We start from the raw sequence: 16466 nt of genomic DNA, 5'->3' as shown, positions 1-16466 counted from the left end.
TAACATACATAATATTACAAAACAGACGGTACAGAAAGCCAAAACAGATTACATAGATAGACAATATTATATACGAAAAATAAAACAAATAAGCGCATCAATAGACAAAACTATATAAAGAAAACTGAAATTTAATATTTAAAACAACAAATAATACTGTGTGTGATGTTGTAAGCTTAATAACTAAATAAATATAAGCAGAAATCGTAGTGGGTGGTTTCGATCCCCACCCGCCTTCTATAAAAGAAAGGCCTCAGTGACCAGTGTGCCACGGGCTCTGTCGTTGCTCGGACGTTGACAAGAAAAGTGGTTGGTGTTGAGGCCGTATAATGTGAGTATCTTACTGTGTTATTTTTATTCGGTGGTTTTTGTGTAATTGTTTTAAGGTTAACAGTTGTTTTTAAAATACCCAAAGTCGTGTTGTTTTGATTGTATAAGTTAATTTTAAGGTAGATTAAGTGTGATTTCGAGAATACCGTCATTTGTTCTTTAATGAATTTATTTTTGGTTAAATCACTTCGTAGGTTATTTCGAATAGTTTTTTTTATATTTGATTATCACTTCTGGTTGCTAAAATCAGAAGTGGGAAAGGACTTCGCTCACAAATAAGCCTTGTAAACAACCGTTAATTTTAGAATAAATTGCCACGTGCTTCCCGTGAACGGTCAATTAGGACGCCGCCGCCTCGCTCTCATATTGAGGGTAGCCGTCAAAAGGTGTTTCTAATGTGTTATTTCCTATGTTAAGGATGCGCGCGTAATACGTTGGCTATCGTGCGAGCGTGAGGCAAGTGTGTGCCTTGCTGGTTGAAACGGACTGCCAATGTAGTGCGGTCATGGTGTGTTCCTGGGGCCAGCAACCTTGAGAAGCGGGCCTCGGCAGACGTGCATCCTGTGCGCGTGGCGGGCGCTGTCCCGAATGTGTTCTGTGAATACATATCAGGCGCAGTCCTGACAGCCTTAGTGCTGGTGCTCTTTAGATAGTATTACGGGCGCTGTTCTGTATATTTCTTTGTCTATAATTTATTGTAAGAATGAACTTGTAAGACGCATGCTTACTAAAATTAAAAAAAAATATATAATTTATGAACCCACTATAACCTTTTTATTAAATCTAGCCAATATTATTGTCATAACAAAACTGAGTTAAAATAGGCGTTCGTTTAAAAATCGAACGTTCGGTTTTTAAACGAACAAAGTGCTTCGGTTGTAACTTGTAAAGGATTAAGGGTTGCCCAAAGAGGTTATTCCCTGGTTCCTGGCACTGGATTCCACGGGCTGTGGGTCGATTATAAGCTTGTCTGTCTCGTGTCAACACATCAATGAACGTTACACAAAATAGGCCACATCATGTTGTTTAGGAATTAGGAAAATGAACTTTCAAATTTACTAATTTTATTTCTGAACGAATTATTCAGTTAATTCTTTTATTTTTGTAGTATAAAGGTAATAGGTAAAAGAGGTATTCCTATGCATTTTTGAAAAGAACAAAATTTTTTCATACAAATATTTAATTATTATTATTTTTTATTTTTTATCCATCTGCAATCAGCCTCATGGCTTTTATCAGATTTTATGAGAAATAATGGCAATTAGGGAACGCAAATCCAATAATTTTTGTATCATAACTGTCAGACTGCGGCAAGTTTTACCTTATTCAGCCGATACACACTGTCCGTCGTTTCCAAGAGGCCCGAAGCTAGGAGGTTGACGTGTTGTTAAAGTCTCATTTTGTACATATGTATATATATATTTAATGAAAAAGTATTTTACGTTATCGATACTTTAACAAATTCACGAAATTTTTGTCGATTCTCATGCTGTTTTAAATTTCTAACCAATCTCTTGATGTTTTTCAGAGGCAATAATGGGCCGTAAAGCAGTAGTAGCAGTGTGCACCCTTAATCAATGGGCTCTGGACTTTGAAGGCAATTTTAACCAGGATTCTTGAATCTATTCAAAAAGAAAAGGAGATGGGTGCATTATATCGTACTGGGCTGGTATGTTAAAGCGTCATTGATAGAAATTCAAACGAAGAAAAAATTTCGCCTTGAATTATTTCCGATATATTTTTGTTGTATAATCACAATAAACTACAGCTACGAGTATAATATTACTAATCAAGTGCGGATACTAATAAATTCAACGGACAAGGCACATTCTAACAGATCCTGCTAATATAGTAATAAGTAATTGTTATTCATTTAGACTTATTAGGAATAAGTTGAAGTTCGTAAGGTCTCATATTTACAACTTAAGCTACTGAATTTAATTTTTTATATTTTTCTTAATTATTGCCAGGTTTTTGAAGTCAAACTTCTTTATCGGCGTTGGAAAAAAATTTACCGTCACATTATTTATTATTTATTATTTATCACTTAATATTTATTTATATTTATATTATTAACATAATTATTCTAATTTTATTTTAATTATCATCCTTCCAGAATCGCAAGTATTAGATGACGTACGTAGAGTTATATGTGATTTTAATTATACGCCCAAAGACCCTAAAGAGCTATGCAATAAATTGCTCGTTACTTGTTATATGGCTTCGAAAAACTCTAGCGAAGAAACTAAGCTACGAGCTAAGGAGGTAATACTGATTTTAAGACGTTCAAAAACGTAACAAACTATATTGAATTTATTTCTTAGGGGCCATCCATAAAGTACGTCACATTGCATTACAACGCCGCTCTAGAAGTTAAATGACGTTGCATGAGAGATTATCGCATAGCGAGAATGCTAAATTATTAATAAATATAGATCAAGTTCGTAAATTTTTAAAAATTTTAATTCACATCCAAACTTTGCGTTTTTAGTATTTTAAATTTTAACATGTGACGTCATAAAAGTATTGACTCCCCCATGCCCCTTGTCACACGATGTCACATTTCGGTGATACCCTCCCTCCCCATTAACGTGTGACGTACTTTATGGATGGCCCCTTATATAAAAATGTAACGAAGGTATCGAGAATGAGATAAAAGGCACAGAGACAGTCTGATGAAAAAGCTTTTTTTTAGTTAATAATATTTTTATCTTAAAAAGCACAAAAATAAAAAATCTTTTTAGGTCTGGGCCTCAGTTTTCAGTCCATTGATGCACAGCCGGGGTTCGAACCTACGTCCTCAGGGATGAGAGTCGCACTTTGAAGCCACAAGGGCAACACTGCTCTCTTGTAAATTGTCGTTTTTGACATGCGGAATTCCCCATATCCCGTCTTATAAAATTTTTTTAAAATTTTTTCCAAAATTTATCTCCATAAAAACCTTATACAGAGTTCAAGGGATAAAAATTCGAATTCAGCATTCAGGTCCATATGCTCTTAAGTTTTGCGCTTAGCATTTTTTTGCGGTTTTATTTATATAGATTTTACGGTAATTTCTTTTCTATAGAAAATACAACTAGGTTTAAGTAATAACCTAGTAACAACTGTTAATCCGAAGTTATGATTTTTTTAAAACTAAAAGCAAGTCTCGCTGTCTTGTTTGCTTCACTACTTATGAAAATAATATCTAATATTTCAGTTGGCGAGTGAAATAGGCAGTTATCACTTTCCGATAATAATTGATACAGCTGTATTGGCCATATTTCAAGCCGCCACAGGACTCATACCGAAGTTTAGAAGTAATGGCGGATGTCCAAGAGAGAATCTCTCCATACAAAATATTCAGGTACATACATAATATATAGGTCGGTTATCGAAAGCTGGCGCGTTCACAGTACTCACACTAATGCAATTTAACACAAATTAACTATACAGTATGTTTAAAAATATGTCTTTTTTGCCAAGCTATATATTTTAGTCTACTCTGGTTTTAGTAAGGTTGGGTTGTAAATAAATAAAAATGTGTCAAATACATATAAATATTATGTGCATACGAGGGTGGATCCAAAAGTTCTAAGCCAGACCAAGAACGTTAAAGAGTAGTTCGTGTAAATAATTTTTCATTTTTCGTTATAAGCTCCATCTAGCTGAACACTTCACTTTTACTTCACTAACAATTCTTTCAATACTCCTCTTAGAAACACTGATGTCAAATTAAAAATTACATTTTTTCATTAAACTGTTTTTATTAAGATGCTATAATTAATCACATTGTACAACATTTCACGAGATTGTCCTGGTAATGTTTAGACGGAATATATTTCATAAGACTTTTTTTCAAAGTATTCTAACCTCCAACCAAGTAAGTAACCAATCACAGAAAATAATAATGAGAAAAAAGACTAACATAAACAGTAGCAAAAGAAAACCAATAACTGTCTCTTTTATACTCATAAGCTTGACCGAGCGCGAGAGAGACGGACAGTCTTTTCATAATGCATATTCAGCGGGACATTGCGGCTCGCGCTTATTCACAGACACTACACAAGCACAAAGTGTAAATGTGTTAAAGCCGCCAGCTTTAGATAACATACCACTACTGCTGGTAGTTTTTTTAACTTTCGCTCGGCACAATGATACGTTTGTATAAGAAAAATAAATACAATATTTAATGTGACAAGCACTTAAAATCTACGGAATAAAAAATCAGAGTATAGTTGCCTCCAAGTAGCTTTTAAAATGATAGTGGCCGACCGGTAAGTAAATGGTAGTTGACAGTCTAGAGGTGATATTTAGTTGGTTGAGAATAAACTTATTGGTTTATTTTGCAGTCCATGATATTCGCAACATTCGCCTAATTTATTTTTGCAGTTACGAACTACCCTCGCTATCTGATATATTGGATGCGCCGCCGACGGCTGAGTTGGAACCGCTGTCCGAGGGTAGAATCACACAAACAGACGAGCAGGACATGGGGATGACGTATGCGGAGCTGTCCGAGTTCGGGAGGTTGAGGAAGATGCACTCGTGTGGTCCATACGCGATGTTCGAGAAACTTGTCCATATTTGGAATGAAAGGACGCCGCAGGAGGTGAATTTATTTTATTCATTTTGATGTGAAACATCTATAGCCGCACGTAAAACCGATTCCTGGCGTGGCATTCTCGTGGCGACGCGTAGCTACGCGTCGCCACGAGAATGGGTTACGTGAGTTACGAGACGTATGTCGGGTTTGCTTCTAATTTTAAAAGAAACCGAAAAATTTCCTCGAAATCGGTCCAGCCGTTTAGGAGATTATGCAGATAGCGTTGTGCATGTATAAAAAGCGATTACAAAACAACGCCATAGAAATATATTGTGTTTAGGATTTGATCAAATATGTATTCAATTGTTTATTGTAATCAAAGACTACAATATTATACTGGCAATAGACATGCAAAGTGTACTTTTTTATTACATTAGTAACGCAACGCCATCTAGTTTTCCATTAAGGGAACTAATGAATATAAACTTAACTATTTATACATTTAACACATAGATGCACAACAAACAACAAGAACTTAAAATAAATATGCGAAAAAACCAAATAAACAAAAAATTTATAAATACATGTGTAAATACACTCTCACGCAAAATTATAATTTCTGCATTTTTTTTTGATTGGACAATTCACACCAATTGACCTAGTCCCATGCTAAGCTGGTGAAGCTTGTGTTATGGGTACTAGGCAACGGATATACATACATATAGATAGATAGACATATAAATACATATTTAAACACCCAAGACCTAAGCTCAACACCAAATGCTCATCACATCCATGTTTTGTCTCAGCCGGGGTTCGAACCCGGGACCCATGGATTCGCAGTCAGGGGTACTAACCACTAGACCAATGAGCCGTCAGCCGCCGTTGTGCTGATAGTAAAAACTAAAAACCTTATTATGTTCAAATTTATATATTCTGTTATTTGTCTATGTTTACTTTCAGAATAACATGTGATTATATTTTGTATTGGTTGGTTTATTTTTTTGATTTTAAACGAAACTCCCAGCATAAGAATATATGATTTAATCGTAGCAACACCCCAATGTTTCCCTTAACGATTTGATAGATGGCGCTATCATTAAAATAAAACTGAATTTTTATTTAACTCCAAATTGCCATAGCATGATTGTAATATAAGTTTCCCTCTCTTTAATTATCAATAAAATAGTTATTAACTATATTATACTATAACTATTAGTTAATAAGTTTGGGGAGCGTTCAAGTTCATAACGAATTTTGGGGAGGGAGGGGGTCCTTTTGTAAAACGTTACGATACGGGGCGGGGATTAAATTACGCGTTATTTTTAATATTATTTTCGACTTTCCAGTACTTTACACCACAAAATTGGAATTTTTAGGTATTAAAAGTCACTAGGTGGTCACGAAACGTTTTACTGTACTTGGGTACAGAAAAACGTTACAGCGCGTTACATGGGGGGTGGGGTCAATAATCTCCAAAATCTCTTGACCAAATTATTAATGTTATTACCGAGTGACTTTTGGACAGTTTCCATAATACACACGAACTTAATTGATGAATTTTGTCAGGTAGCTGATAAAGTGAAGCATTTCTTCCGTTGCTATGCGATTAACAGGCATAAGATGACAGTATTGACCCCTTCGTACCGGGCTGAATCGTATAGCCCGGATGACAACCGTTTCGACCATAGACCTTTTTTGTATCCAGTTAACTGGGTATGGCAGTTCAAGAGGATCGATGAAATGGTAAATCTTTTTTTTTTAAATCTCTGGCACGGTTTGTGCATTAGCCAGCGTCAAGTATGAGATTTTTATATTTCGTGCTTTTTGCCTTAGAAATTCGATCATGTCCTCCATGTACGGTTTAGGCACTCGCCCGGTACCGCACAACCCTCTCAAAGGCCGAGAACAAATTTTAATTAAATTAAAACTTGGCCTCGAACCGAGAATCGAACCCGGTACCCCTCACCTAGCTGCCCTATCTTTCTTATTCTGAACTGAGACTCCATGTTATATTGGACGTCAAGCATTTCTTAAATTAATGTCATCACTTGCTTTATATAATTTACTAGTAGACTCGGCCAAGCGTTGCTGTGGCTAAGATTTTTGATATATTACATAGTAGTGAACTATTCAAAGGAAACGGTAGGAGAACACCAGTCATGGGGACCACCATGCTTTATTCGTAGTTATGCCATTAAATTGTAGCTTATGTGAAACGTTGGTAATTATTTTCATAAGGATCAATACCTAGGTACGAATAAAGAGCCTTTTCTAGCGGTGGTATTTTAATAAAAAAAAAATAAATAAAAGGACGCTTATTGTGACGTAACTATAAAAGATAGAGACATGCTGTCGTTATCATTTTTTATAGATAGTGATGTGTCCTGAAAAATTGCAATACATCATTTTGTCCTATCATAAATAGTTTTCGCAGAGCACACGATTGAAGGAAGTGTTTTGTTTATTTGTTTACATCTTGGGTTAGATTATTCAAGTTTTAGTAAGCATCACTATTTTTTTTTGAAAATGAAACATAGCCTATGTCACTCGGGAATAGTGTAGCTTGCCAATGGTGAAAGAATTTTTGAAATCGGTCCAGTAGTTTCGGAGCCTATTCATTTCAAACAAACAATCAAACCTTTCCTCTTTATAATATAAGTATAGATAACAATTAAAAAATTAGTAGTCCATGTAACAAGCTAGTAAAATGCAAGGAACGAAGATGGTATCAAATAGCCACTTCTTCCCTGCGTCTTTATCCTTCTGTGTAAAAAAAACTAGGCCAATACTGCACTAAGGTCCATATTCTAATTCGTATATCAAGTTACGATCTCATCATGAACACTGTAAAATATGTCTTTAGAAAAAATGGTTTGAACGCTCTTAGTAGATTTAAATATGATTGACGTACAGACCTTATGGTTAAAGCCCCGTTTTTCAGAGAAACTTTTTTTTTTTAAAGACAATTCACACCAATTGTCCTAGTCCCATGCTAAGCTGGTGAACCTTGTGTTATGGGTACTAGGCAACGGATATACATACATATTATAGATAGATAGACATAAAAATACATATTTAAACACCCAAGACCTAAGCACAACACCAAATGCTCATCACATCGACGTTCGTCTCAGCCGGGGATCGAACCCGGGACCCATGGATCCGCAGTATGTGCGATAAGCCACGGAGATAAGCCTTTTATATTTATTTGTAGATTTATTCATGAAAACCCGGCTTCGTTTCGAAAGAGAAAGAAGACTTCACTTGCCAATATCGGTTACAAAATAACTCATCATGCTCTAAGTTAATATAAATCAAAATTGGTTTAGCAGTTGCAGCTTAAAAGTATGTTAAACATTGGATGTATATTGTAATACTGAATTATATTTCAGGTGGCAGCGATGAACAATACAACGGCTATTAAATAGAATACCACATAAAACGTAGAAAAAGTGCAATAAATATGTTATTTAATGCCAATTTAGTATTGGAAATAAACAGGCTTTATTTCATATTATTCATGCCAATGTAGAATATTGTCTATATTATATAAAATAAATATAAATTTTGTTGTACTCTTTTATTTCAACCAAACAAATTTTTTTTTTATAAAACCTTAATTACATATATTCTGAATTTTTATTTTATTTATTTACAATACAATTTTATCCTAACAAGTGACCCTAAATCGTCAAGGTAACATATACAAAGGAAACTTAACATATAATAAGCTGTAAAAACTCAACTGAAGCGTACGAGTGGGGTATACTGGACTGAACTGGTTTTAGGCTATAAAAGCTCGGCGCGCGATATGGCCGTGCTCACTTCTTCGCCGCTCGCACTAGCTAGATAATATAGACGTCACTTACAGTTATTGTTGTTGAATTTGCGGTTATGTGTTCTTTATATTTAAAAGTAGTTGTGTGGTAAATTTCGTGTAATCTATCTCTTGTTTTTTTTTAGTAATTTTATTTGTTAATTTCTTACTTCAGAAGTGGGATTCGTTCTCATTTCTGCTTAGTTTAAATTTACGCCCACATGTTTTTACTTTAGTCAGTTTGAAACGCGAGTGTCATACGTTTTGTAAAAAATAATGGAGGGTAGCGGCGAATACGGAAAAAGGACGGTGTGCCTGTCCCTGCGCTTGAAGTAACGTTACAATACGTCCAGCCCTAACGTGACGCAAGTGACTGAGCCATGTCCACCTGTGGTGTCACCATGGCCGGCTCCGGTGCCATGTATAACAGGCGGGTGCCAGTCAAGCGCTGACCTGGTGCTTAATCAGGTGACCAACAAACTTGTAAGTGCGATGAGCACAATTCCGGTAAGTTCGACCTCCATTTATATTTCTAATTTCGATCCGTCTTTTAACGATTTCGATATTGGTGTGAGGAGGTAGACTCTGCACGGTGTCTAATTATTGGGATGATCGTGAGTGCTTATCTCAGATTGGATATTGTTTGAAAGGAGATGTTAAATGGCCAAATGAGTGGCTTAGTAATAATCGTAGTTGGTCTAAGTTTAAAAGGGAATTTAAATCACTCTGTCCGCAGCGAGTAGACATAGCAAATATTTTATTAGACGTAATGAAAACCGCCTCTGATAGTTATCCCAAGCATGCGGAATACGCTACACGCTTTTTATTACGATTGCGTGTCGTACGGCGTAATGAGTGATTAGTTAATTATTGTCGCAGTAGTTATTCGGGGTATTAAGGACCCACAAGTTCGCGCCGCCGCGACTAGTGCTAATTTATCATCGGAAGACCTAGTTAAATTCCTTTCATTATATACCAAGCCCCCTAGAACCGCGCTCTATATTACAAAATCATGTTAAAAGGACAAATTTGCGAGGTAATTCCCGAAAGCGAGATTATTTTAAGTCTAATATTAAATGTTTTTCAAGGGAAATTGGTTATAGACAAATTTTGTGTCCTAAAAAAACTAATTATGAAAATGCATATGGGTCTACAAACAATACAAGTTTAAATAAAAGGCAGTTTTTTTATGACAAAATAATTTGCACATTTTGTAAGAAGGTAGGACATAAAACGAAGGACTGTTCTGTTCGACAGTGTTCTAAGTCGAACGGTAAACTAAATGTTAAGTTTTGTGGTGATTCATTAGCTAATTGCTATAAGCAAAATGATGTTACAACTGCCAGATAGTGGGTCGACGGTGTCTTTAATTATCTTAAGTTAAGGTATCTTAAGTTTGTAACTAAGTGTTTACGGTAAACTAAAATATCGTGTTTTCTTATATTACGCGGCTTAGGAAGCCAAGACATCGAAGTATCTTTTTGTACTACTCTAACAGTAGAATTTTCTAAGATATCGCTTGAAATATATTTTTATGTCGTGTGCGATAAAAGCATGTATCTCTCGGTGATCGTGCGGACCGACGTGTTAAATCGGGATGGCGTTATCCATACACGTACTCGCGGTGTGCAAAGACTTACCAACTGTGTTGAGAGAGTTATGACTATCGAATCTACCGACGTCGTACAAGTAAATACTCCGCTGTTAGGGTTTGATAGGGAACGTTTAATGAGCATAGTTAAAAAATTCATACATTTCTTAGTAGTTGGGTTGTTTACCGCCCTTATAAAATGTCGTACGATGAAAAATTACGCGTAAGAGAAATAATAAAAGACCTATTAGATAAAAAATAATTAGAGAGTGACTTATTAATTATTCTGAGTATTCCAGTCAAATTTTACTTGTAAAGAAAAAAGACGGGTCAGATAGGATTTGTGTCGATTTTAGACTAAACTCGGAGACAGTCAAATATCACTACCCGCTTCCCTTAATTGAGGACAATATTTATCGGCCAGGTAAAGCAGCTATTTTACTTGCAATGGTCAGGTAAGGCCGAGCTCATAGCGATTAGAGGAAAACCGTGTTTGTCAAGATGCTCGCGTCAATAAAAATCGCAGGAAACCAAAATCATTAATTACAAAAGGCCGATTTTGTATTTGTGCAAAAGGCGAGTCGATCTGTTGGCAAGCTAAACTCCTGTATGCGCGGATCATATGTGGTTTTAGCGGTGTTGTCGCAGTACAGCCCTGCGATTCTGTAACTCACTTCACACACTCTCACAGCGGATTTTTGCTGTCAAATCGTTCGTGAAGGTGTCATGTTACAATTCGGTATTCTGATAAACGATAACCGCGACAAAAGCGCCGCTCAAATGAGATTGTTCACATTTGGAACTAAAATTTGGCACTGCTACAATTACGCTCCAAAATTGTTGGTATTTGGTATTCTGATACATACCATTTGACATCTCATCTCATTTTAATGTAGATTCTTTACGACAAATTAAAATTTGCTCTTCCCTCGCTGAAATCGTGATTTACCAGTGAGGTAGCCATTTTTAGCGAAGTTAAAACTTGTTTTATGTGAAAATATTCTAACATAGGACAATCTATATTATGTATGTTGATTGTTGAGGTAAGTTTATAAAATAACTAGCTGATCCGGCAAACGCCGTTTTGCCATTGATTATATCATTTATGGTTATTGTGCCTAACTCGACATAGATAGGTATAGTGTGTCGCGGACTTTTTTGTAGTTATTTATAAGATCTACAATTACTTAGAACATTTTATGGTTCTATCTTTAATATTTTAGGCAAGGTACGCAAAATAAGTAACTTTTTTGGTTGATTTTTTACACCTTGTGTCCGAAAAACCCTAATATCTTACGGAACCCTATTTTTTTTCAAAATTAAATATAGCCTATATTACTCGGAATGGAATGGATAATGTAGCTTTCGAATGGTGAAAGAATTTTTAAAATCGGTCCAGTAGTTTATGAGCCTATTCATTACAATCAAACAAACAAACAAACAAAGTTTTCCTCTTTATAATGTAGAAGAAGATATTTATCAATAGAGCATTATTTTACGAAAAAAATTATATATATAAGCATTAGGCTTCGTGAAATAGAACTTTGTTATTGTTACAGAAGGCCCATTTTCACTTTAAACGTTTAAACCTCTATTTCAAGAAATAAATGATGTAAACCATTAAAAATACTTAATATAATATCTATAGATGGCGAAGAAAATGTAGGCACGAAACGACCAATTGGTTTCTCGGCGTTGGTTACTATCGTTTTTTTCCAATACCCAAGAAATTATATGGTATTGACGAAACCTAGAACATATGCTGCTGAGATGAACGAAGACTCTAGTAAATAGATATTCTAAGGTAAACATTTTGATTATTTTAGCATTAAAAATGTCATTTTTATCCTAGAACCAATTTTTCGATGCAGTCTTGATCATGTCTTGTCTCCAGCAGAGATAAGTCGAACAGAAAACGATAAATAAGTTAAGATAGGTAAATTTTGTAAAATATTTGTATTTTTCTACTATACTAAAATTATAAATCTAATAATTTCAGAGATCCAAATGTTCAAAATTCCTGGTAGAAAAATACATTCCTTGCCTTTGAAGAAGAAGAATATTACATTTGTATCATACGACAAGGCCCCTGGATATAGAAAGACACATTAGTGCAAACATTTTCAATTTATTGAATTTCGACTATCCTTCAATTTATAATAAATGATAACACAGTACAATTTCGGTTCCTATAAGTATTTTTATAAATATTGATATAACATTAAGGTTTTGGATAAAAACATTACTCTGCTTTACACAAGTATGAAATACCATCATTACATACATGATGGTTTAAGTACTTCAGCTTTTTTAAATTTATAGTTCATAACTATTACTTTTTACAAACTCATTAGAAAATATAATATTAAAATAAATATATTTGTCTACAAAATAAAGTAGATGTTATTGATTAGCTCTATGTGAGGCTGGGTTTGAATTAGTTTTTAGTATACTTAAGTTTGAGTTTGTATAACTGAAAGTTATTTTGTAGTGTGTTAAAAGTTTACTATAATCATTAAATTAAATGTGTAAGTTATTATACATATTGTTTTTTTATTAACCTATAAAGTAACATGGCATATATATTTTTCATTTCGTCTTAGCTATGTATTAAACTCGGTTACTACATTTTCTATAGACAGTCATTAAATAAGTGGTAGATTTAATTAATCATTTTATTAATATAACAATATTATTAGAGATTAGAGATTAGATAGACTCCGAGACCGCCGATCTCATACGTAAGCTCGGAGAAGGTAATTTAGATCCCAGAAGATACGTATGTCAAAACGATGTGCTCTATTATAGTTATTCACCTGTTGGTGAGGAGCCGCGTTTGCTTTGTTATATACCTAAGGGTCACAGGCTTAGCTTACTGATGGTATTCCATGACGAGCATGAACATATCGGAGTTGATAAGACTTGTGACCTAATTTTAAAACACTTTTGGTTTCCCGGTTCAATGCAATTTGTTCGTATATGGGCGCAAATTCATATATAATGATTATGTTGTTACAAAAATATAAAGATTGATATTTTATTCAAGTAAATAAATATTTATGGGCGCAAATTCATATATAATGATTATATTGTTACATAAATATAACGAATGATATTTAATTCAAGTAAATAAATATATTTAAGATAATAATAAACAATGTTAAGGATTGATAGTCTGTGGTAAATTCATAGCATTTATTATTTATGTTAAAGGAATTGTCATTCATCATCATTTGGTAATATCGGGGTCAAATTAGTTGAAAACCGTTATATGATTTATTTTATTTACCAATATTAATGGATCTGCAACTTAACGACTATTTGATAGTCTGTAGTCTTTATAATTAATATTGAAGAAGTTATGTTAGTGTCAGCTATCATTGTCATTGTCATTTAATAATGTCAAATTGGTTCGAGGCCGTTAATACGAATGTTTATTTAATTTGTCAATGTTGCTAGATCTATAAATTAACGACTATTCAATGGTCGATAATAATAATGACTCCATAGTCATTATTATTATTATTGAAAGTAGTATATATATCACTTTAAACATTTAAAATTTATTAATAATAAATATTAAAGAAATCTTTGACACTCGTTTCTATGACTGCCATTTGACTCTGTGGTCGATTCGGGTTCGGTCGTGGAACGAGTACACGTAATGTCACGAAATTTGTTAAAGAAATCATAGTGGGTGGTTTCGATCCCCACCCGCCTTCTATAAAAAAAGGCCTCACTGTGCCACGGGCTCAGTTGTTGCTCGGACGTTGACAAGAAAAGTGGTTGGTGTCGAGGCCCCATACTGTGAGTATGTTTTGTGTTATTTTTATTCGGTGATTTTTGTGTAATTGTTTTAAGGTTAACGGGTGTTTTTAAAATACCCAAAGTCGTGTTGTTTTGATTGTATCAGTAAATTTTAAGGTAGATTTAGTGTGATATCGAGAATACCGTGATTTGTTCTTTAATGAAGTAATTTTTGGTTAAATCACTTCGTAGGTTTTTTGAATTGTTTTTTTTTATTTGATTATCACTTCTGGTTGCTAAAATCAGAAGTGGGATAGGATTTCACTCACAAATAGGCCTTTTAAACAACCGTTAATTTTAGAATAAGTTGCCACGTGCTTCCCGTGAACGGTCAATTAGGACGCAGTCACCTCGCTCTCATATTGAGGGTAGCCGTCAAAAGCTGTTTCTAATGTGTTATTTTCTTAGTTTAAGGATGCGTGCGTGATATGTCGGCGTGTGTGCGGAGTGAGGCAAGTGTGTGCCTTGCTGGTTGAAACGGACTGCCAATGTGGTGCGGTCATGGTGTGTTCCTGAGGCCAGCAACCTTGAGAAGCGGGCCTCGGCAGACGCGCATCCTGTGCGCGTGGCGCGCGCGGTCCCGGAAGATGTGTTCATTGAACACATCAGGCGAAGTCCTGGTTCACGTTACTAACGTGGGAACTTGTACAAGTTCAAGTATGAGAATGTGTGAGATGTTTGGTGAGATGATGTATGCATACTTTTGAAAGTGAAGTGTTTTAACTAGAGTTGTGGTAGTGCGATTTTGTATGAGGGCCTGATGCGTGATGAATGATAGACTAGGCACTAACGTAATGTCGTCGTGATTAACTAACAGGATAACTTTTGCACAGATTGCGATGACGAATACCCCGATGACGTTGGTGAGCCTTCAGCTGCGTGTACTGATCCTTATGCTTCCTCAAGAACACACGAACCACATATTGGTGACCATGGCGAGCAAGATGCCGTTCTCCCGAAGAAGAGATCACCAGTGCATCCGAGGATGGTGCACGGTCAGGAGAGGCCGTATTTTAATTGTATTTTTTATTAATTTTTAATTTCTATTTAAATTTTCTTTGGGAAACTTATGTTTACATTAATTGTCACACATTTCAGATGTAAGATTTCGTAAAATAATAAGTAGATTTTGTACTATGTGTGATGTTGTAAGCTTTATAATAAAATAAATGATAGACTAGGCACTAACGTAATTTCGTCGTGATTAACTTACAGGATTACTGTTGCACAGATTGCAAAGATGAATACCCCGATGACGTTGTTGAGCCTTCAGCTGCGTTTACTGATCCTTCTGCTTCCTCAAGAACACACGAACCACATATTGGTGACCATGGCGAGCAAGATGCCGTTCTCCTGAAGAAGAGATCACCAGTGCATCCGAGGACGGTGCACGGTCAGGAGAGGCCGGATAAGCATGTAAGTATTTTAATTGTATTTTTTATTAATTTTTAATTTCTATTTAAATTTTCTTTGGGAAACTTATGTTTACATTAATTGTCACACATTTCAGATGTAAGATTTCGTAAAATAATTAGTAGATTTTGTACTATGTGTGATGTTGTAAGCTTTAAAATAAAATAAATGATAGACTAGGCACTAAAGTAATTTCGTCGTGATTAACTTACAGGATTACTGTTGCACAGATTGCAAAGATGAATACCCCGATGACGTTGTTGAGCCTTCAGCTGCGTGTACTGATCCTTCTGCTTCCTCAAGAACACACGAACCACATATTGGTGACTATGGCGAGCAACATGCCGTTCTCCTGAAGAAGAGATCACCAGTGCATCCGAGGACGGTGCACGGTCAGGAGAGGCCGTATAAGCATGTAAGTATTTTAATTGTATTTTTTATTAATTTTTAATTTCTATTTAAATTTTCTTTGGGAAACTTACGTTTACATTAATTGTCACACATTTTAGATGTAAGATTTCGTAAAATAAATAGTAGATTTTGTACTATGTGTGATGTTGTAAGCTTTATAATAAAATAAATGATAGACTAGGCACTAAAGTAATTTCGTCGTGATTAACTTACAGGATTACTGTTGCACAGATTGCAAAGATGAATACCCCGATGACGTTGTTGAGCCTTCAGCTGCGTGTACTGATCCTTCTGCTTCCTCAAGAACACACGAACCACATATTGGTGACTATGGCGAGCAAGATGCCGTTCTCCTGAAGAAGAGATCACCAGTGCATCCGAGAACGGTGCACTGTCAGGAGAGGCCGTATAAGTATTGTATATAAGTATTTTAATTGTATTTTTTTTAATTATTAATTTCTTTTTATGTTTTTTTTGTGAAACTTACGTTTACATTAATTGTCACACATTTCAGATGTAAGATTTCGTAAAATAATTAGTAGATTTTGTACTATGTGTGATGTTGTAAG

The 16466-nt window shown here is 35.0% G+C and overlaps 1 protein-coding gene and 1 long non-coding RNA gene across 3 annotated transcripts; both read left to right on the top strand.

Moving 5' to 3' along the window:
* The first annotated feature begins 273 nt into the window (after positions 1-273).
* LOC125054929 lies at positions 274-3587 on the top strand. Of its 2 annotated transcripts, none has more exons than XR_007117796.1 (3): positions 274-331; positions 2447-2595; positions 3530-3587. It is a non-coding gene; the product is annotated as an uncharacterized LOC125054929 (long non-coding RNA). The 2 variants fall into 2 exon arrangements; XR_007117795.1 differs by lacking the exon at positions 274-331 and adding an exon at positions 1255-1999.
* Positions 3584-8416, top strand: LOC125054928 (glutamine-dependent NAD(+) synthetase-like). The gene is made up of 4 exons (XM_047657079.1): positions 3584-3676; positions 4702-4921; positions 6425-6601; positions 8251-8416. The coding sequence occupies exons 1-4, from the start codon at positions 3633-3635 to the stop codon at positions 8284-8286; spliced, it is 477 nt and encodes a 158-aa protein (XP_047513035.1). The 5' UTR covers positions 3584-3632; the 3' UTR covers positions 8287-8416.
* The last annotated feature ends 8050 nt before the right edge of the window (positions 8417-16466 follow it).

This window comes from Pieris napi, chromosome 12, assembly GCF_905475465.1.
Source record: "Pieris napi chromosome 12, ilPieNapi1.2, whole genome shotgun sequence".
Lineage (NCBI taxonomy): Eukaryota > Metazoa > Arthropoda > Insecta > Lepidoptera > Pieridae > Pieris > Pieris napi.
The sequence above is the reverse complement of the archived record's forward strand: the minus strand, read 5'-3'. Positions and strand labels throughout refer to the sequence as shown.